Raw genomic sequence first — 21,567 nt, 5'->3', positions numbered from 1 at the left:
AACAAAAAACATCCAGTGAGTGTCAGTTCTGTGGACGGAAACGCCTTGTGATGAGAGAGGTCAATGGAGAATGGCCAGACTGGTTCGAGCTGACAGAAATGCTATGGTAACTCAGATAACCACTCTGTATAATTGTGGTGAGCAGAATAGCATCTCAGAATGCACAACACATAGAAACTTGAGGCGGATGGGCTACAACAGCAGAAGACCACGTCAGTCTCTTTATTAGGGCCATAGTGTTCCTAATAAAGTGCTCAGTAAGTGCATTTGCTCGAGTTACATTAATGTGGAAATAATGTGATGTGTTTTCCTTTAATATACAGTATGATAAACGTGTGAGACTCACATGCATTCAAGGTGCAAGTATTTAATACCTTTTATTTAATGGTTACAGTACCTGACATTTAAAAAGTAATCTATTTATTTATTTATTTTAAGAAAATGCAATACATGTATAAAAAATAAATTAAAAAAAAAATAAATTAAAAAAATGAAACCAACATGGACACAGATTACTTTTCCACAAACTTGACATGCCGTGAATTAAAATGATGTGCAATGACAGTGTGAATCTTGGACAGATGTGAGGCCGCACCCATACGCGGTGAGAAGCCAGAGGAAGCCGAGAAAAAACCTCAATTATGTTTATGAAGCGAATTGCGCCCCCTACGTGTACTTTTAGTATTTTAATGATTAATCTGCTTACTTAATACGATTATGTTTTGCATATATATATATATATCATACAGGTGTGATTGTAGGCTATGTGGGTCATTTACAAATGTCCAAGGTTGTCCATGATACATACATACATGTATGTGTGTGTGTGTGTGTGTTTAATCTATTTTAAAACGCATGCTAAGTTTGTGTTTAATTTTTTTTAAACATACTTATAATTAAAAAGAAAGAAAGAAAAAAGATTTAATGACTTTTAAAATGTCAAGAGGTGTAAGTAAAGTTAAAAGGTACTTAAATACTTTCCTTGCACCTTGAATACATGTGAGCACACAAAAATCATGAATCATTCATTTTTGTGTCACGAATATCAAGTTTTTTAGGGTTACTGCATCTGACCTGAACAAACATATATATTTAAATATATTTATACACATTTTAAACCTGCTTGTTGGTTACACCACCTGACCATAAAACCTTTTTTCAAATAATTATATTTTAAAGATGCACTCAGTAACTTTTGTCTTTGTGTCATCTTGGACTTACACTGACACCTAGCGGCTTGGATGCAGCATCATTTAAAATGAATAGTTTTCCATTTCAGATGCCATTGTAGAAACTAAGTATTACAGTCAGCCATGATTACATTTATCAATGAGTGAAAGTGTCAAAATAACAGGACAGTTACTGAAATTAAACAAGTAGTATTCGGCTGGTCATGTGATTCTAACAAGGCAGCCTCCATGTGCGGACCTTCTCTATGTAGAAAAAAAAAAATATATATATATATATATATATTTTTTTTAACCATCTCTTGACAGTTACACCACTGACTGTAAGCTCCAGAAACAAATATAAAAATGACTTTTTCAACTCAAAACATGTTTATTATACTGGAGGTATATGCAGTTAATTGTTTTGTATGAATCACATCATTGACCCATGTGTATATCTGCACTGTATTTTGTCTCTACCAAAATATGATATATACTATATATCATCAGATAAACAGACAGGAAATATTTATACAAAAACTGAATATATAGGGCACTCTGTATATGAATATAGCAAGGACTAAAGCTGCTTCTCAAGCATTCATATTTACTGCAAATTTGGTTGAACTTCAATCTAAATTTTTTCCAGGGCATTGAATTGATTCAACAAAGCTGCTTAAGGTAAAATCCCAGGTACCAAATACAGCAACACACAAATACTTTTCAATGAGATTTATTTAAATAGGTATTTTTTATAAGAATGGTTATAACACAGAAAAGCCACTGTAGATGAACACTTCTCTAAATCAGAGTGTTCATTTTTTCTTTTTTTAAATTCAGATTCACAATATGGTGAAGAAATCCTTTCTGTCAGCACAGGCAATGCTGTTGTTCCTTCATTTGTTTTTTTCCCAACAAAACTGGCATGAGCAAAATAACTCCAGGTACCAATCACGGAGGCCATAAATTGTGACTTTAGAATTAGTAGAAGCTTTTGTACCATACTACTACCATACAACTACCAAATAAACCAAGTTCAGATGCATATGTGTTTGATGCACTGAGAATTATTACCATGCATTCACATGGGGTGAAGAAATGACCTGAAAAAGGAAGTAAAAACTGTTAGCAAGCTCTTGCAGACAAACAAAAACATAAAACACGTGGTGTCACATCCGGTCACATTTTGTACTGAACTGGATGTCCGCTGCAATTTCTGATATTAGTGTAAACACCGTGTTCAAATTTGCCATTAGCTTTACAGAAAAAACTAACTTTTTGGTCATAACAACCAGGTTTGACTCAAGGTTTCAGTTATTTCTACTCCACATAGCACTTGATAGTCAGTACCAGTAAGCATCATAACCACTTGAAAGTCATGTAAAGAAATACAAATAAATACAGTGCTTTCAATATATCATCTGCCCCCTCTCAAACTACAAAATGTGCATATATTTCATAAAAATTAAAATAAACATTGTAAAAGCATTTGAAATTTTAGGTGTTTGAGTGAATGTCACTCAAGTTTGCTCTCGTGAAACATCTGGTAGTGTGTTTGATATAACAGCCGTTTTAAAGAGATTAATGCTCAGCCAAACATTAACTAAGATGAGACGGTTCATAATAACAAGGTATATATATGTTCCAGTCCATCTTAGCTCAAACATCTTAATGTCCTCTAAATGTTCACTTCCAGAATTGCCTTTGCCAATGAGAGCAATTTGGTAAATCGTATATGAAAACTGTCAAGAAATCTCAGGGACATATTTCACTGCAAAATCAATGTAAAAATAAGAAATGACTTACATCAAGAAAAGGAATCCAATTTTAGGACCATTAAAAGTCTATTGAAATATTTTGGGAATGTGGCATTATTTTCATTACATTTCTATTATGAAAAAAAAAAAAATGCAAAATTGTAAAGTACATTTAGAAAGTACTTGAATAGAAGTGTTCAAAAATGTAAATTAAATTTACCTCAATTTTAAGTTAAAAAAATACACTGTGTCCAGACAGGACATAACTGTATTGCATTGATGTTTTTTTTTTCTTTTTTAGCATTTCAGTACTGCGAAAAGGGCGGGGGTATTTAAGCAAATTTGTTTCCCTTTAATTTTAGGGTGATATATGACTAGAACATTTCTTTTTGAGAATCAACCAATTTTACTTTCCAATCTGTATTTGCATGTACTTAAGGCTTCTGTTACTCTGCCGTTACTCTGCCTCCGATTTGGGTGTGCAACGTCTCAGAAAGGTTTTTGACCCTCTGGCAATAGAAAACAACAACAACAACTCTGAGGCAAAAACATCATGTGGCCTCTCATGTTGTTTAAGCACATTCTTGGATATCTGTAAAGAATAAATATTTTTTTTAAAAACTAAAACAGAAAAACATGTGCTGCATCCCACTCCATGTTCCATGCACAGCTTGAAATACACACTTCCCACAGCATAAAGACATATAAATGCTTTAGGCCACCCAACCAAGCATCCCCAAATCACACTCTGCATGGCTCAGACCTGTAAAGCTATGCTTAACACAAGCCAATCTTAACTCAAACTATAAAACTTCAAATGACAATGCACTTATAAAACAAAACAGAACAGACCAATAAAGAATCTCCACATAATGCATGGAGGATGTAAAACATTTCTGTCCATGTCGACAATCAACTTTTAAACTGCAATACTGACGTAGGAGTTTGATTTGAATATTATAACTTTTTATTTCGGTAAAATTAATTAATCTCTAAATAATAACAAAAATCCAAATGCCATGTAAAAGGATGCAACATGGAGAGGGTCTGTGGTGATGGCTGACACAAGAGCTGTGATCGCTTGTTCACTGTTTTTATTAGCTCAAAATCTCATGATGCAGCAGTGCTCCTCAGTCTTCAATGTACTCCCACAAGTCTTTCTCATAGCCCTCATGTACGTGTTGCAGCAGCACTCGTCGCCGACTCTCACAGTATCTACATAGGCGGAGAAACACAGAAAATTCTCACATCAAATGTGAGCTTTTCAAGACATTTGTGAAGTATAACGGTGGTGATTTTGATTCATTTCAGTGACTTGATCCTTTTGATTCAATTCACCAAAAAGATTAGTTCATTAACCATTTCTGAAAGCTATGCCTTTGCGCCTGCAGATGGCACCAAATGACCATCTTTTAAGTAACTGCATTGAACTAAGAGCACAACCAGAACAAGTCTAATTATCCTTAATTAAAATTTGCATGTCTACAATTCTACTAAGAGACTTCAGCACCTCAGTGTTTTAGCATCATAAGCATTTCCCCACAAATGACAAAAAAGCATATTTATGAACTGAGCACAACTCTACTAACCGTTTCAATTACGGTCGTATGTTATTGTAATGTGTGGTCATAACTCAATTTTATTCATTATTTTTAAAAAAAAATTTTTTAACCCTTTTTCTCCCAATTTGGAATGCCCAATTCCAACTAATTAGTAGGTCCTCGTGGTGTCGCGGTTACTCACCTCAATCCGGGTGGCAGAGGACAAGTCTCAGTTGCCTCCTTCTGAGACAGTCAATCCGCAAATCTTATCACGTGGCTCGCTGTGCATGACACGGAGACTCACAGCATGTGGAGGCTCATGCTACTCTCCGCGATCCATGCACAACTTACCACACGCCCCATTGTGAGCGAGAACCCCTAATCGCGACCACGAGGAGGTTACCTCATGTGACTCTACCCTCCCTAGCAACCGGGTCAATTTGGTTGCTTAGGAAACCTGGCTGGAGTCACTCAGCACACCCTGGATTTGAACTCATGACTCCAGGGGTGGTAGTCAGCGTCAATACTCGCTGAGCTACCAAGGCCTCCACTTTTATTCATAATTAATCCGGCCCCTTTTCTTGTTTAACGAGATTGACGAACTGAATTTACGACATGCAGTTCCTCTTGTTCAGGCGAACAGCAGATCCTCATTCATGAAGATGACTAATTAATTTCTTTTGATCATTCACGAAGGAGTGTATCAGTACATTCAGTTCGTTCATGACTGAGACGACTAACTGGTTCAGTGAGGGGTGTATTCGTTCAGTTGGTCAAACCATCGATATGCTCCTTCACAGCACGCTCTCGAATGCTATTGGCTCACGCTAGAGTCAGTCTTCAAAAGCTATATAAATGGAATTTGCATGTCTACAAATATACGAAGACACTTTTAACAGTTGAGTTTAAACATAATAATTGTTTTCACCATAAATGGCCACAATTTCACTATAAATGTTTTTTTTAATTTTTTTTTAATTTTTTATATTTTGTCAAATGCTGGTCTTAACATTTACCAAGACACAGAAAAAGTTCAAGAAAAGCCTAATAATATTTACGCTGTGCACCAAAGCACAACATTTCCATTTGTGATTCATGTTACTTTAATGGTATGATCTTCTGTCATTTTTACACATTCATAAATTGGGGTTTATATTTTGTGCATACATATAAACTTGTCTTATTGCATTTCTCCCCTTTCTCTCTATGTTGAACGCAACTGACTCAAATACCGAACTGAAGGAAAGGCATGCCACTTCTCATTCAGCAGATCCTCGTTCATCACGATTCACAAACAAGATGACTGTGATTAATTTCGTTCTCGAATGAGTATATCAAAACATTCAGTTCATTCATGAACGAGACACCTCATTTCGTTCAGCCTCAAATGTCCGACTCGACTGGTTCAGTGAAGGGCATATTCGTTTAGCAGGTCAAACCAATGCTGCCTCACAGCCCACAGTCAAACGCTCTTGGCTCACGCTATACTCAGTCTTTAGAGGAATGAAGAGCCACCAAAGCAGTCTCGTGCTTCAGAGATCATTGGCTTTGAAAGTGAAAGACTGAACGAGAAATATGAGTCAGTGTATGGAGGTGAAAAATAACGATTCGTTCACTTAAGATTAGTTCAAAAAGAACGATTCACTAATGACGTACCGCATGTGGTCACTCTGAATTATTGTTGTATGGAAATGAAATGCATAGAGATTCTTTAAAAACTTATTTTATGAACAAATAACAGACAGGTTTGAAGCAACATCAGCAAATAATGACAGAATTGTCATTTTTGGCTGAAATATTTCCTTTATAACTGACGAATGAAAGGTTGATATTGGTGTGGCTCATAATGACCGGCAATAACTAATCACTTCTTTAGTTCTAAAAAGTCACTCAAGCATGGAGTAATACAAATGAACACACCTTCTCAATAAAAAAAAACACACGGATGAAGTCAACATTTCAAATAATACTGTATAAGAGCCACAACCTTGTGCAGTCTTGTGAATCTTGTGAAACTGTCTCACCTATACTTATCCTGAACTTTCTGTTTGATATCTTGCAATGAATCCTGGGAGATATCTCGCTCTAGATAACCCGAGAGCACCTCTGTAGCATTCTCCAAATCAGCCTGATTGTTCTGAAAAACAAAAGCTGGTGATTTACTTAGAGGTGATTTGTGTAACTTTTCCAATCTTTTCCAGTTTGCTATCCCAGTTTAATGTCTAAAGCAACTATAAGTAAGCCATTTGTATGTTAATATCACAAAAAAGTGTAAACATTGTGGCACTTTCAACACTGCTCTGTTTGAGCGATCCAATTTGACAAAACTGGTTCCACCAATGTGATTGTCAGTTGTCTGAACAATGGAAGACAGGGTGAGCGTTCAGGAAACTTTATAAAAAAAAAAGTTTTTTTTTTTTTTTTAAAAAGCCATTATTTTTGCAATTCTGTTTGGTGATGCTAGTGGTGCAGAAATTACACATTCCACCATAACTTCAATTAAAATTAAAATTAAATAATTAAAATGTACCAGTTACACACAAAAAAAGTAATAATTTCACCTGCAGTAAAATAGCCTACCATGTGACTCATGAAATACAAATAAGATGCGATTTCCCCCCTCACCTCAAAGATGATGGACTGGTTGTTCTTTTTGAGGTAGAAGGCGAAGACATAGGTGAACATGAGAGTGGAGCGGCACTGGCACAGCACATCCACGGCCTTCTTCAGAAACTGCACCTCAATCCATGACATGTTGTGCTGCTGCATCTCCTCCATCTTCTGCTTGACCTGCGCGTACAGCTTGTGTTCAAAACGCAGGCTCTGCATGTGGTTCATGTAGCGGTTGCAGTAGAAGAGGTAGCGCTGCAGGGCTGCACGGGAACGCTGCAACATTTACACAGTTTGACTTGAGTGCTTTACCGGTGCTTTCTTACCAAAGTGAGTTACAATACAGTACACAGATCATAATCTCAGCACATGTCTGTTGGTTACACGTGATGTTTACCATAGCGACTTACAATACAGCTCACAAATCACAATACATCACACCAATTAATCCCAGCACTGAAGGTTATGTATCATAATTGTGCATATGATATACACCTCTAATATAATTTTATAATTTTTATAATTAATTGCTGCCCTTTATATTTTGAAGGTGTGATATGTATTATAACACCTCTTCCAATTCATTTTTCCAGCGATAAGTTTTTTTCGGTCCTCACTGATTGCGGAACACTGTGCAAAGCCAACTGATTATTTGATGTTTAAACCCAGGCAATATTGCTGTGTGAATTTTCCATTTCCCTTTATGATTTATAACTAGTAGCACCTAATAACCATGCAAACAAAGTAACTTCTTAGAACAACAAATAGTTTTCCTAAAAATGTATCTCCTCATATGGGGACAGGTCTATGTTTTGGAATATTTAATTAATATCAAGCTACAGAAAGTCAGCTTTATGTATAAATGTTTTTATCACAATGTTTTCTTGACTAAATTATCCTCCTGCCCAGTAGGTGGCGATATACATGAAGAAAGTGAATCACCAGAAACAAAAGAAGAATGTGAAAGTGGAGACTGATAGTAAAAAAAAAAAAGACTTAAATATTGGTCTGTTTCTCACCCAAACCTGTCATACCGCTTCTGAAGACATGGATTTAACCACTGGAGTATTTTGGATTACTTTTATGCTGCCTTTATGCGCTTTTGGAGCTTCAAAGTTTTGGTACCCATTCACTTACATTATAAGGACCAACAGAGCTGAGAAATTATTCCAAAAAAAAAAATCTTCATTTGTGTTCAGCAGAAAAAAGAAATTCATACACATCTGTTCATGGCATGAGGATGAGTAAATTATGAGACATTTTTCCTTTTAGGGTAAACTATCCCTTTAAAGCCAATTTACACTGTCCTAACAAATGCCAACGAACAAACGAACATCAACAAAGGCCAACAGGGTGAACACACTGATCCTACAAAACCCAAAAACTGCTGGATGTTGGTGTTTGTTGGGGCAGTGTGAATTGGCATTTATAGTTCAATCATTACAGGAAAAATCCCCCTGGACTATTCTGAGATTTTGTGTCTTAATCAGGGGTACAATGGTGACAGTAGGGCTGAAACGATTAGTCGATGTTATCGAAAACGTCGACAATAAAAAATTTTACACAGCTCACTGTCCAGATGCACTCTTAACTTTCCAAACAGCTTCAGGTGATGTAGATCGCAAAGTATGAGGAAATTATAATGCAAAAATAGAAAATAAGTAAATACAGAAGCACTCTCGTTGTGGAATAAGCAGAGCCGGAGCTCTAATAATCGTTAGTTGCAGCCCTAGATGACAGCTCATGGGCTGCGCTGAATGGGACTTGAACAAGCATCCTACTGGTTACCTGCTCTGAGCTTTACACAACAGAAGTCATGCTTTTCAACAAAAGCTAATTTTAGTCTCCTCAGACAGTTACAAGATGACATCTATTTGACATGTTGGGACAGGATGATGACAAGCATTACCTCCTGAGCATCTCTGGCCGCCTTTGCATCATCTTCATTGTAGCGATTGCAGTTGTACCTGTAAAACATGGTACACGTTATTTTAATGCAATGCATGAATTTAAAAAAACACAGTGACCAAAGTGTATGTGAGTGTTTATGAGAAGTGAACAGGACTCACCAAGCAGAACCATGGGGCTCCCAAGGGCCGAGACAAACCCAGCAGAACTCTGCTTTACAATTCTGATTTCGACACACCATGTGATTACAGCCTCCATCTTTTTCAATTGTAACATGACATTTGGGACATTCCTAAGAGGAACAGGAATACCCCAATAAATAAAATAAAAATGTCTAGGTTACATACAAGTTAGCTCGACTGCCAAAAAATAATAATTAAGAAATATCCCTCAGTTTGTAAAAAACAAACAACAAACTCCTTGACAGAAATGTCCTTACAATGGAAGTCGAGGAATTTCTATATTTTCACTCATTTAGCAGACAACTAGCCTGTGTATCTTTGTTTTGCCATTCAAATTAGTCAGATTTGTTAAACAAATGGCCATTCCTTTAGGTTTAGTCATGATATAGGTACACGTCACATTCCTGTTCTTTGAAGACACAGTGTGGACTCCAAAATCATGTACTTTTTCTCAAACTCAATTGTTTAAATTGTTTTAACTGTGAAAATTAAATCAATGTTACAGACATTTGAATATTACAGTTTCATTACTTTTACTGAACATCTATTACTTCTACCTATTCATTGGCACTTTTAGTGTCATATGTTGTTAGCTGTAATATTGCTACTGAGAAACTATAATCTTCTTTCTTGTTAACCTCATATATAGACTACATTTGCAACATATACTATACTCATTTTATATTGAGAATTAAATTGCAACAGATCTGACAGGCATACAGGCCATTTGTCTCCAGGAATTTATGAGATCTTTTGACTCTAAGAAAAAAATTATACCAATTTTTGGCAATTAGTCCACAGTATGTGTAAGTCACAAGAGCCCACTGCCAAGTCTTAATGACATTATGGTTCCTTAATATGGCTCAGGTGACTTTGTTATCATATGCCAGATGAAAATCAAAGGTCTTATCCCTTTTACTAAAAACTACTTGATCCAACAAATAGCACAGGCCTAATTTTTTATGCTTAGCGGTGAGGGTTTGTCAAATTCCTTACCTTTAGTACGAGCAATTACAATAGCGATGCTTGCTTAGCAAGCACCACAAATAATAATACAGATGTAAATTTGTAGATGTACACCACAGAAATCTGAATAAAACTAGATGATTAATTGAACCCATTCTTGTTTTGGATCTCTTCTTCATGAATCCTCATACCTTGGTATTTGCTGCAATCCAGTTGGAGGTTTCACTGTCGTCATCACACTTCTTTATCCATTTTCTCAACCACTGTAGATAAAGAAAGTATAGGAGAAAAAAAATGAAAAAATATTTAAGAAGAGGAATAATCTAATTTAATATCAGTGCTTGGACATTTATACAGTATTAAGAATTTAAGGCTAAAATACCTTGCATTTCACAGGGTCATGCCAGTTTTCTCCACAATTGAAGCTGGTTGAAGGGGGAAAAAACACTGAAATTAATGCTAAAAAGGTCATTTATAGTCTTGATGAATGGATGTCACAAATCCTTTTACCTTTTTAATCCCTCCCCTATACCATCTGGTTCCATTCTGAAAGGTAACGCCCACTTTTCACTATACCCATCAGTTCCCAATGAATAAAATTTAGTCCCAACTTTTTTCATAGCTTTTTACTAGGAAAAATGACAGAATACCAAAGTAAAATGTTGACTTATAAATTAAAGGATTCTTCTTGACTGACACTCTGTATTGCATTTCTGATCAGACTCTTACCAGAACTGTCTCCCGCATTTGCAGCGAACTGGTTTGGCATCAGGATACTGAACTTTGACCACATGATGGCAATCAGGAGCTGGACACCATCTCAAGAGTCTGTTACACTAGAGACAAACAGTGCCAGAGACTAAACCACACCACAATTCACTGTGAATTGATGATATTGCATCACTATTATTTTGCCAAACATATTATTCATGCCATTGTCAAAGTGAAGTTTAATCCCAAAGAAAACAAAAATGATATTTATATTTTGCTTCAGTTAAGAATTTACAATCAGATCAGTTGATACAGCTTTTGTTTGGCTTTGTTTCATTTGAAGATTTCTTGAATGGAACAGATTTAATGTAGTGATGTTGACAGGCAGAGTCTGCAGCACCCCAACAGAATGAGCTAGCACTTTTCAGGACAGCTTGTTATCAAGTTACCTCTGCCACATTTAACCAGTGAGTAAGGCTATGAAACATTTAAGATCGTATTAGCATCTAGACCCATTTCTCTACATGCACCCTACCACAACACAAGTTAATGGCTCTATTCTAAAAAGTAGTGAGCTTCCCAACTATACAGCATTTCAATGCCACAGCATTTCAATGCCACATCGGCTTGATGTGAAGGCAGTTTTAAAAGAAAGGGAGTATGATTATAAGATACCTTCTTTTGGCCAAATTCGGAGGCAGCATTGCATGTATCCTTTGTGGAGAAGGCAAGCTCAATGCATTGCAACAAGGCCAGTAAAAATCCAATCAAGATGGCAGACGCAGTGCAGAGAAAAGCTGATTAAGTATAATTCCTTTAATATCAAAAAGTGTTAATAAAAAGTTCAGTCTAATTAAAAATGACCATTTTACCCAATGTTTGGGTGTGCTATGCATTATATGCTTAGTAGAGTGTTGAGATGGTTAACTTAGAAACATGCCAAAACCAAACACTGTTGGAACTAGATCTCTACATTTCGCTATTTGTATGATGCACAAAGTTGCTACCTATGTAAAGCATTCCAAGTCAGTCATTTATAAGCTTATTTCAGTTAGGATGCTGCCTTAGAGGGTGGCTAACATGTACAGTGCTATTATGAAAGTAATAGAGCAAAACAGTCTGGTTCTGGAATTAAAAATCCCATTCATTTCTTCCACAGACTAATTGGTTTTTAACGCTGACTTATAAACTTTTAGAGACAGACCTACCATGAGCTCCGAGTTTGTTCATCAATGGTATATGCTCCCATTGAAGTCATCCGTCTGCGTTATTTCAACTTAATTGTTTAAAAATCGTCTTTAATAGTGGAATTCCTGTTGAACAGCTACATTACCCATGGTCCAGCAGAGAAAGCTTCATTAATCTGAGAACCGTGGCCAACAAAGCCCGCAAAATAAGACCGGAAGCGACAGCCCACTCCCATGACGCACTCTGAATGACACAAACAAGTCGATTTCCCTGCACTATAATAAAACTACTTATATATTTGTGTTTATCGGAATGTTTCGCAATAAACGTAAACTATATTGTTTTTATACTTATAAACAACAATCTAAAATCAATAATTTTATATATTTTGATTAGTTTTATATTAGATTTTATATTCGCAATGCTTCATGGGATTGTAGTCCGTGCCCCCATGAAAGATGGTAAGTAAACAGAATTGTACTCTTGTCTTTTTGTTGGAATTTCAAATACTTTTTTTTGCCTTAAAACAAAGTCTACAATGTTGCGATACACCTCTGAGCTGGTTGGTTTGGTTCATGCTTTACAACTATTTAATGGAGGATTTCTTGAAAAATCTATGGAAGAAATGAATAGGAAAAATATTTCCGGAACCCAGACAGCTGAAAGAGTAGGCGGGCACTGCTGCACACTATTACATAAATGGAAAGGAATCAATATACAAAAGGAGTGTATTTTTAAACTTCTAACAACTCAAATTATTTAAAAAAAAATGTTTACCTTTCATGCACATTCTGGATGAAAGACTGTTAAAACGAAATCTCTCAAAGAGAAAATAAGGCTTTGACTTCATAATTGTACACTTGCGCTCATCCTCTAAGGACTTGAGAGACTTCAGAGGACATGACGACATGTGATTTGTGCATTCTGGGAATTTTTAGGGAGCGAACGTTTCAGTGCACTGGAAAAATTTTATGAATGGGACACCCCTAGAAATGCCGGACTCCCTGGTCAGTGCCCTGACTACTGAACTAGGGAGCTGATTGAGACACCCTAGGTTTTGGAATAGAGCCAATGTGTCTTCCTCTGTAATGTCTGTCTATCATATTAAATGATTCTTAGGCTATTTTTTTCTCATGAAAATAAACTGCAAATGGGAAATTACAAAAATAAGACTTTTAGCAATGCATTCAATACTAGGTTGTTCAAGGAGACTGTCCCTGGAATAAACATGCTATTTAGTTCATGCTATCATTTGCATTTCAGACATGTAATTTACACAACCAAAAGAAGAAATTCATACCTCTACAAAACTATTTGTGATTAAATGTTGATACTTCAACTTCACTTTAGAATCTGTGATCAGTCGCCTGCAAGAACAAAAATGGACAAGTTAATGCATATGTCAATAAAACTTGCAAGATTAACAGACAGATCACATACATTACAGTGTTGTCGTCGACCAAAATATCACAGCTGTGAGCAGGACACGAGATGGTCTGGAAAAACAAAGCAAAACAACACAATTCCAATGAAATATCAGTTGAGTACACAGTTCTTATGTCAGACAGTAATGAGTTGAACAGGAACCCACCTGTCCCATTCCTTCCTCGATGATTTTGGTGGTTAAATAGTCACCCCAGCACTGCATACAGAACTTGTGTCCACACTCTAGACCTGTGAAATACTACAGAAGAGAGCACACGTTCTTACCAAACAAGTCATCAACAAGTCTTGCAGTCGCAAATCAAATCTGAGACACTTCAATGGACTCTACAGCTTTGGTGTCATATGCCTTTCTCAGGAACTGATAAGGTGTTACAGAACAGGATAACACTTGACTTCTACAGTGAGACTGACCGAGTTTGGGTAGTTGAGATAGCAGATCTGGCAGGGCAGATCCTGACTGGAGGAACGTGTGCTCATTGGTCGTGTCTTGGGCTTTTTACTAGGGTTTATGACATGGCACTCTGAAAACAACTTATCCAGATTTCCGTCAAAGTACCTGCAATGTATTAACATTTAAAAGGCAAGGTGGGAAGAAGATAAAAAAAAGAAAAAGAGAACTACTTTAAAACTGCACACAAGCAAATTGTGGACTTTTATTCATATTTATTATCAAAGCTTTTAACCAACATTGGAAAAGCAGTTTAAACAATGAACTCATTTAAGCCAGCTATGCAAACCTTTCATGACAATCTGAGTCTACATATCAGTGAAAATAACTTACCTCTCCATAAGCTTCTCTTTGTCCCAGTTGAAGTGACTGAGGAGTATTCTGGTTATCGTAGCTGGGTTCTAAAACAGACACATTAATGTTCATTAAGCACCTAATGCATATTTCATCCAAAACTGGAAACACTTTCTTGATCTAACAAGATTTAATCTGGTTGGCTGGCTTCTCAAAACTTCCCTGAAGCGTGGGCATGCAGGTTATTTTTTTATCAGTCCCACTATAAACCAATTAGTTTGAACAAGATACTAGCTTTGGGAATGTTAATGATTAATTGTTAATCGATTAATTGTTGTAAATAATTTGATCGATTAAGCTTATCGATCGTCGATTCATTAATTTCAGGACAAATGCATTCAGTAATCATGCCAGCAGACATTGATAAGGCTGTCTATCCGCCGCTAGAGGGCATGGCTATCTATATATACAATCATGTCTAGTCCGCATCACAGAAGAAAAACCACAATCTGTGGGTGTTTCTCAATCGAAAGGCTGCAGCCTAGTTAGGCTGGATATCTCGGCTGCCACGTCATCAAGCACCGTTGAAGGCTGTTTCAATTATGAGGACCCTTGGAAGGCAGCCTCGTTTCATAGCATTCGTTCACCATATTTTAGAGGATGCATAAAGTGCATCCTTCATGGCCTTCAATCACCCACAATCTCTTGCACACGTGCACTTACTAGTCCGTCTCATTCTAGTACTGCATGCTGAGGACCCTAGCCTACAGCCTAAGGACTGGTCTAGGACTGAACTAGGCTGCACCCAGTGGCTTAGTTCAGAAATGCATACTACCCATACTACTCTTACTACTTCTGCCACCCATACTACTATATCTACTAGGGATGCACCGATCTGATACCAAAACTGAAGCTTTTAGACGGATCGGGTATCGGTCCGACGAGCCCGATCCAAATCCAATACTGTGTCAATAACAATAATATTAATAACAATTTATTATTATTATTTGTCAAGCTCCAAAAATGACATAAAAGAACCAATAAAAACACCATTAAAGCAGTTCATATGACTCGTGCATTTTATTAAAAGCCACTTGAAGACGTGCGATAGCTCTGTGAATCACAAAAGGCTGTGTTTAATAAGTAAATATATAGCATGCGCAGCGCCAGCACGTTAGTGAATGGTGCTGCTCTAATGACACAAACTCATGCATAGGCCGGTGATGCACTCGCGGCTATTTTAAGCCTTCACAGCGGTGCGCAATATTTGAGTGCTACTCAAGAACAGCATCTCAGATGTAGATACTCAATAATTCGGTTCAATTATAATATGCATTTAGAATGGCGCCGGAGGTGCATTTTACCAGAATTTGAATTTGCGATTCAACTTGCTTACAAACAGACACATACAGGACTTCCTGGTGTGTTTAGAATGTCAAAATAAAAGCGTGAGGGTTTAAAAAGTGCACGACTTAAATATATTACTGCTGTATTTAAAAGTCAATAATAATAATAATAATAATAATATTAATAACAATTTATTATTATTATTTGTTTAAAATTTATAACAATACTTAGGTTGAATGGGTACCAAAAAATAACTGTGTGAATGAAAAGTGGACTGATGTCTTACAACTAAATTGAACAAAAAAGAGATCTGAATCCTTTAAAGTCCAGATGCAAGTTGAAATTTTTTTTTTTTTTTTCAAAAATAAGGCAAAAAAGAAAACACTGGTTTCTTTTCTAATGAAGACTTGAAGACTGGAATTACTGTTAATTTTGCTGCTACATTATCCAGTATACTAGTTAATAATAGTGTTTCTTAATAAGCTATACATTTATATTGAAATAATGTGTAGTTAGAGGTTTGTTTCTTTACATATTAATTTCCTTGTTAGCACGTTGCGTAAAAAAAATGCTTGTTGTGAAAACATTGTGCTTTGTGTAATGTAGCAACTAGTCCCTAACTACCTTATTCCATAACAATGAAGCTGTAGCTCTGTTTCGGTTATGATATGAACTGATTGGTGTCCTCCACAGTCCTGCTTGAGTGGTCATGCAATAAAGATTTTTCATGTAATAAACTGGTCATTATTTCAAAAACGATAATGAATCGTAGAAAACATTCCCTGTCTTAGGTCAGTTAGGATCACTACTTTATTTTAAGAATGTGAAATGTCAGAATAATAGTAGAAGTAATTATCTATTTCATCTTTTTTTATCTTTCATTACATTCCCAGTGGGTCAGAAGTTTACATACACTTTGTTAGTATTTGGTAGCATTGCCTTTAAATTGTTTAACTTGGGTCAAACGTTTTGGGTAGCCTTCCACAAGCATCTCACAATAAGTTGCTGGAATTTTGTCCCATTCCTCCAGACAGAACTGGTGTAATTGAGTCAGGCTTGTAGGCCTCCTTCCTCCCACACACTTTTTCAGTTCTGCCCTCAAATTTTCTATCAGACTGAGGTCAGAGCTTTGTGATGGCCACTCCAATACCTTGACTTTGTTGTCCTTAAGCCATTTTGCCACAAATTTGGAGGTATGCTTGGGGTCATTGTCCATTTGAAAAACCCATTTGCGACGAGCTTTAACTTCCTGGCTGAAGTCTTGAGATGTTGCTTCAATATATCCACATAATTTTCCTTCCTCATGATACCATCTATTTTATGAAGTGCACCAGTCCCTCCTGCAGCAAAGCACCCCAACAACATGATGCTGCCACCCCCATGCTTCACGGTTGGGATGGTGTTCTTTGGCTGGCAAGCCTCACCCTTTTTCCTTCAAACATAACGACGGTCATTATGGCCAAAGAGTTCAATTTTTGTTTCATCAGACCAGAGGACATTTTTCCAAAAAGTAAGATCTTTGTCCCCATGTGCACTTGCAAACTGTAATCTGTCTTTTTTATGGTGGTTTTGGAGCAGTGGCTTCTTCCTTGCTGAGCAGCCTTTCAGGTTATGTCAATATAGGACTCGTTTTACTGTGGATATAGATACTTCTCTACCTGTTTCCTCCAGCATCTTCACAAGGTCTTTTGCTGTTGTTCTGGGATTGATTTTCACTTTTCGCACCAAACTACATTCATCTCTAGGAGACTGAATGTGTCTCCTTCCTGAGCGGTATGATGGCTGCGTGGTCTCATGGTGTTTATACTTTGCATACTATTGTTTGTACAGATGAACATGGTAACTTCAGGCATTTGGAAATTGCTCCCAAGGATGAATCAGACTTGTGGAGGTCCACAATTTTTTTTCTGAGTTCTTGGCTGATTTCTTTTGATTTTCCCATGATGTCAAGCAAAGAGGCACTGAGTTTGAAGGTAGGCCTTAAAATACATCCACAGGTACACCTCCAATACAGTCCACCTATCAGAAGCAAATTGGCTAATTGTCTAAAGGATTGACATAATTTCCTGGAATTTTCCAAGCTGCTTAAAGGCACAGTTAACTTGATGTATATACACTTGACCCACTGGAATTGTGATATAGTCAATTAAAAGTGAAACAATCTGTCTGTAAACAATTGTTAGAAAAATTACTCGTGTCATGCACAAAGTAGATATTAAATGACTTGCCAAAATTATAGTTTGCTAATATTTAATTCTAGAAATGAACACTGAGAAAATAAAGAATAAATAAAAATACAATAATTAGCTAAATAAACATCAGTACTGTTTTGTATCAGTCAATTGCTGACCATTAAAATAAACAAATAAAAATTAAATAAATAGCTTAATAAACATCAGTATTGTTTAGTATGTCAAATGCTGACCATTAAAATAAAGAATAAATAAAAATGAAATAAACAGCTAAATAAACACCAGTAGTACTGTTTAGTATCAGTCAAATGCTGACTATTTTAATACTGCCAGTCAGTTAGGGGCAGGTTGTAAAACAAGAAGCATTTACACCTTCCGAGTCAAGAGATAAAGAGCGGCAGCGGTGTTACACCGTATTCTGCTATACAGCTTCAAGGGAAACTTTCAACAGTGAAAAACCAGACTTTTAAATATTACATTTTATAAATGCAACGACTGGAATTGTTCAGTTGAAGGGGGACCAAACTGCTAATCCTGAACAAAACAGTTTGGTGAATACATGTTTATTCATTAGCTTCCACTCAGCTGACAATAATGAAAGTAGCTACGTGATTAGCTAGTTAGCTGTAAGCTCGTTGTCATGGAGAGTAAAAGATTGACTTTGTTTATTTACTTTCCAGCATTGCGTCTTACCAAATAGGTAACAATGTAGTGTGAAATCAACACTTAACAGACACAATCCACCACTACACCGTTGACTGCTGAGCTGCAAAAAGATGCTTAACTTTCAATCTGCTACATTACTTACTGCACTGACAAACTATAGCTGGCTAACAGCAAACAGATGTGATGAACATGAGTGACATGGTTGTCAGGGACAGGGTTAACGTTACATTAGTTATATTGAAAAGGGTATGTATTTTACAAACTAGTTAGCAACTTACCAAGAAAACACCGCTTAACTCCGCACCGCTTAACTCTGCACTGTCTGCAGAGCCACCGTCAGCTCAGCTCTGTAAACAGTGGAGTCGGAGCGCGCTCTGCTGGACAAACTACGTTATGACACCAATTCTAAAGCATTGTTTTCTGCATTGTATGTTATGAAAAAACGTTTTCATATCGCCGCATATCGGTAAACATATACGCTGATACCGATATATTGGTGAAAGGCTAATATGGCCGACCGATATATCGGTCAGGCACTATTAAATATGAATAAATGACTTCCTAAGGTTTATAAAGCACACATTCACCTATGACAAAAGCAGGACAATTTGCATGACAATTAATCGTTATATGAAAGCCCTCAAATGGAAGTTTTAGTGAACTCAAATATGTATCTTGTAAAAATGCTATTATTAACAGTAATTCATCAACAGTAATTAAACAATTCACAAATTCGTACTAAACATAGCCTAAATGTATTAAAAACGCTGAACTAAGCCTGTTTGAGGAAGAAAATGCCAATACTTGCATTTCTTAAGTGTATTAAAATCATATTTAAACAGTAGGCTACATGCACATATTATTTGGAGTCCACCACGTGTGTTTTGCTATATTAATGTTAACGATTCATTGATAAGCCTAATTGATCGTTAATTTCCACGAACATCGATTATGAAAATGTCTGAAAATTGGCATCTCTAACTGGCTTGATAATGTGAGCACTTTTGAGGAAGAACAAATCCCTGCTTTTGTCACTCTGAATTTGTCTATGTTTGTCAGGTTAGTGGCATCAGATCTTTCAAAGGTACTCAAAGTTTTGTTGAAGGCACTTAGAAGCAAATTAACTAGATATTCAAGAGCAGTTAATGTTTCTGTCTGTGAAATAATCAGTACTTTTGAAGAGCAAGAAAATCTATACACATTTTCTGCTATATTTTTTTTTCCTGTACAACCACTTATGGAGACTGTCGCACCATTATTTTCATTTAATGATCTTTTATTGTGGTGTAATCTGTTCCAGATAACTCTGATAGTTGGTCACTTGACATGTTGGTCAGACTCTTCTCAATTCCTCCAATCAGACTTCATGCCTGGTCAAAAGCCTGGCTACAAAAGACTAGGTTTAACCCAGCCATGAACTTATAGCTTAGAAATCAAAAAGCCAAAATCAATAAGACTTGAGACTACAGCACCGCAGATCATTTGAATACCACCCTAAACAATATCACATTTTTCTTCCAATATTCTACCATGAACAGCTCAACTGAGCGGTGATGATTAGGGGATCTGTTTTAGAAGACTGTCTAGTATTATAAAGACTCATTTTGTGATCTAATGTGACATTTCTTGGAGGTGCATCTTTCAAACTTCCAACACCACAAAGGTAACAAACAGACTTACACATGAATACTTTGGGCTTTTCCACATGCTAGACAAATCAATGAGTATCCTAAATCTAAACTCTTATGACCAATACAACAGTTTTTGTATTTTGTTGTTTAACGTCATCTAGTCAGAAGTGGATGTGGATTCATACAACACAGAAGCTATTCAAGCTAATACAGGTTTTCCAATTTTGGTGGACTTGGTCTAAAAGCTCACAAAATACACAATTGGTCCCAATGGTTGTCATTTATCCTTATAAAAACAAATCATGTTCCATAAGCCATAAATGGTCAAATTGTCCATAAATGTGTAATGTAAACAACCCTGCTAATACATTAGCATTAGCTGAGTGAATGTTAACTGCATTGACAGCGCTAAACTTCAGCCTACTTCAAGAAACAAGAAATTAGATATGAAAACAATCAGCCTTTGTCAATTTGAAGAAATTACATTTGCTTAGATTGCATCCATGATAGCTGTCAAATAAACATCAGTCTCTGTAAACTGGGTCGCGCTAGCAGAACTAGCTACAGCTAGCTGAACTACCCTCCAAATCTTAACTTCACTAAATAGCACTAAACACACGGCAAGACCACATAATATACAATATAAACGTAGACAACACACAAAAACACAATTTACACAAAACGCGTTTTCCACACTATTCCGCCTCTACAGTAAGCTAGCCGCCAGTACTAACACAGCATCACCTCTGCACCTAAACTGTCACAAACTTCCAAATTAAACATATAATTCGTAATGTACCTGTATGACTTCGTTCACTTCCCTGATGCACTCCACCATGTGCTGGAGGATCTGCTCGGTGGTCAGCACCTCGAAGCGGTAGTCCTCCTCGTCCTGGCCGGGGCCCAGGCCGCCGCTGCCGGTGTCGCCGCTCTCGTCGGGCTCTCCACCGGCCACCGCGGGGTCCAGCAGCTCCACCTCGCCCAGGTCATCCTCGGCCTCCTCCTCGCCGCTGTCTTCGCTGCATTCCTCGTCCTCTTCTTCCTCCTCCTCCTCTTCGTCGTCAAACTCATAGTTGTAGCCCTCATCTGAGTCCATGTCTGTGTGATGCGTGTGTAGGGTGAATATAATAATGTTGCAGTGTATAAGCAGTGAACGTGTGTGAGAGTGTCGCTGTCAGTCCCGCACACACTGCTGTTGTGCGCCTCTCTGAGTCTTTTTAGAAAACCGCGGCGTCACTGCTGCGTCACTCTCTTCTGTCATCAAACCTCATCCTGTACATTTTCAAAAAATCAACTATAACATGTTACAATGTGGGCATGCCATAATATTTTGATATATACAATGTTACTGAATGATTAATATATTAATGTAGGCTACTCCAGGGTAGTAAGATCAACATGATAATTTGGAAACATGGATGTTAGGATTTGTTTGTAGCAAGGTTTCAGTAAATTTTAGAAGATGCCCGCACTAACAGAGAAATATCAACATGGCATTATTAAACTGGTGA

The 21,567-nt window shown here is 36.9% G+C and overlaps 2 protein-coding genes across 3 annotated transcripts in view; one reads left to right on the top strand and one right to left on the bottom strand.

Moving 5' to 3' along the window:
- sdhaf2 (succinate dehydrogenase complex assembly factor 2) overlaps positions 1–21,567 on the top strand; it is a 487,549-nt gene that overhangs the window by 362,186 nt on the left and 103,796 nt on the right. The gene's annotated exons all lie outside the window — the stretch shown is intronic.
- On the bottom strand, positions 1,887–21,269 carry arih1l (ariadne homolog, ubiquitin-conjugating enzyme E2 binding protein, 1 like). The gene is made up of 14 exons (XM_051715337.1): positions 20,856–21,269; positions 14,260–14,327; positions 13,890–14,034; positions 13,624–13,716; positions 13,473–13,528; positions 13,333–13,399; positions 10,863–10,969; positions 10,516–10,558; positions 10,325–10,396; positions 9,147–9,277; positions 8,987–9,044; positions 7,093–7,353; positions 6,492–6,604; positions 1,887–4,141 (listed from the first exon to the last, which is right to left on the bottom strand). The coding sequence occupies exons 1-14, from the start codon at positions 21,150–21,152 to the stop codon at positions 4,057–4,059; spliced, it is 1,596 nt and encodes a 531-aa protein (XP_051571297.1). The 5' UTR covers positions 21,153–21,269; the 3' UTR covers positions 1,887–4,056.

This window comes from Myxocyprinus asiaticus, chromosome 2 (genome assembly GCF_019703515.2).
Source record: "Myxocyprinus asiaticus isolate MX2 ecotype Aquarium Trade chromosome 2, UBuf_Myxa_2, whole genome shotgun sequence".
In the NCBI taxonomy this organism is placed as follows: domain Eukaryota; kingdom Metazoa; phylum Chordata; class Actinopteri; order Cypriniformes; family Catostomidae; genus Myxocyprinus; species Myxocyprinus asiaticus.
This window is presented reverse-complemented; position numbering and strand designations above follow the sequence as displayed.

What these genes read in the sequence shown, in the direction of transcription:
- arih1l (XM_051715337.1), bottom strand. Translation starts at nt 21,152, where the DNA reads ATGGACTCAGATGAGGGCTACAACTATGAGTTTGACGACGAAGAGGAG. An exon ending in TCACAAATAGTTTTGTAGAG is followed by an intron (nt 10,970 to 13,332) that starts GTATGAATTTCT and finishes GTTTGTCTCTAG; the next exon opens with TGTAACAGACTCTTGAGATG. An exon ending in AAATGCGGGAGACAGTTCTG is followed by an intron (nt 10,559 to 10,862) that starts GTAAGAGTCTGA and finishes CCCTTCAACCAG; the next exon opens with CTTCAATTGTGGAGAAAACT.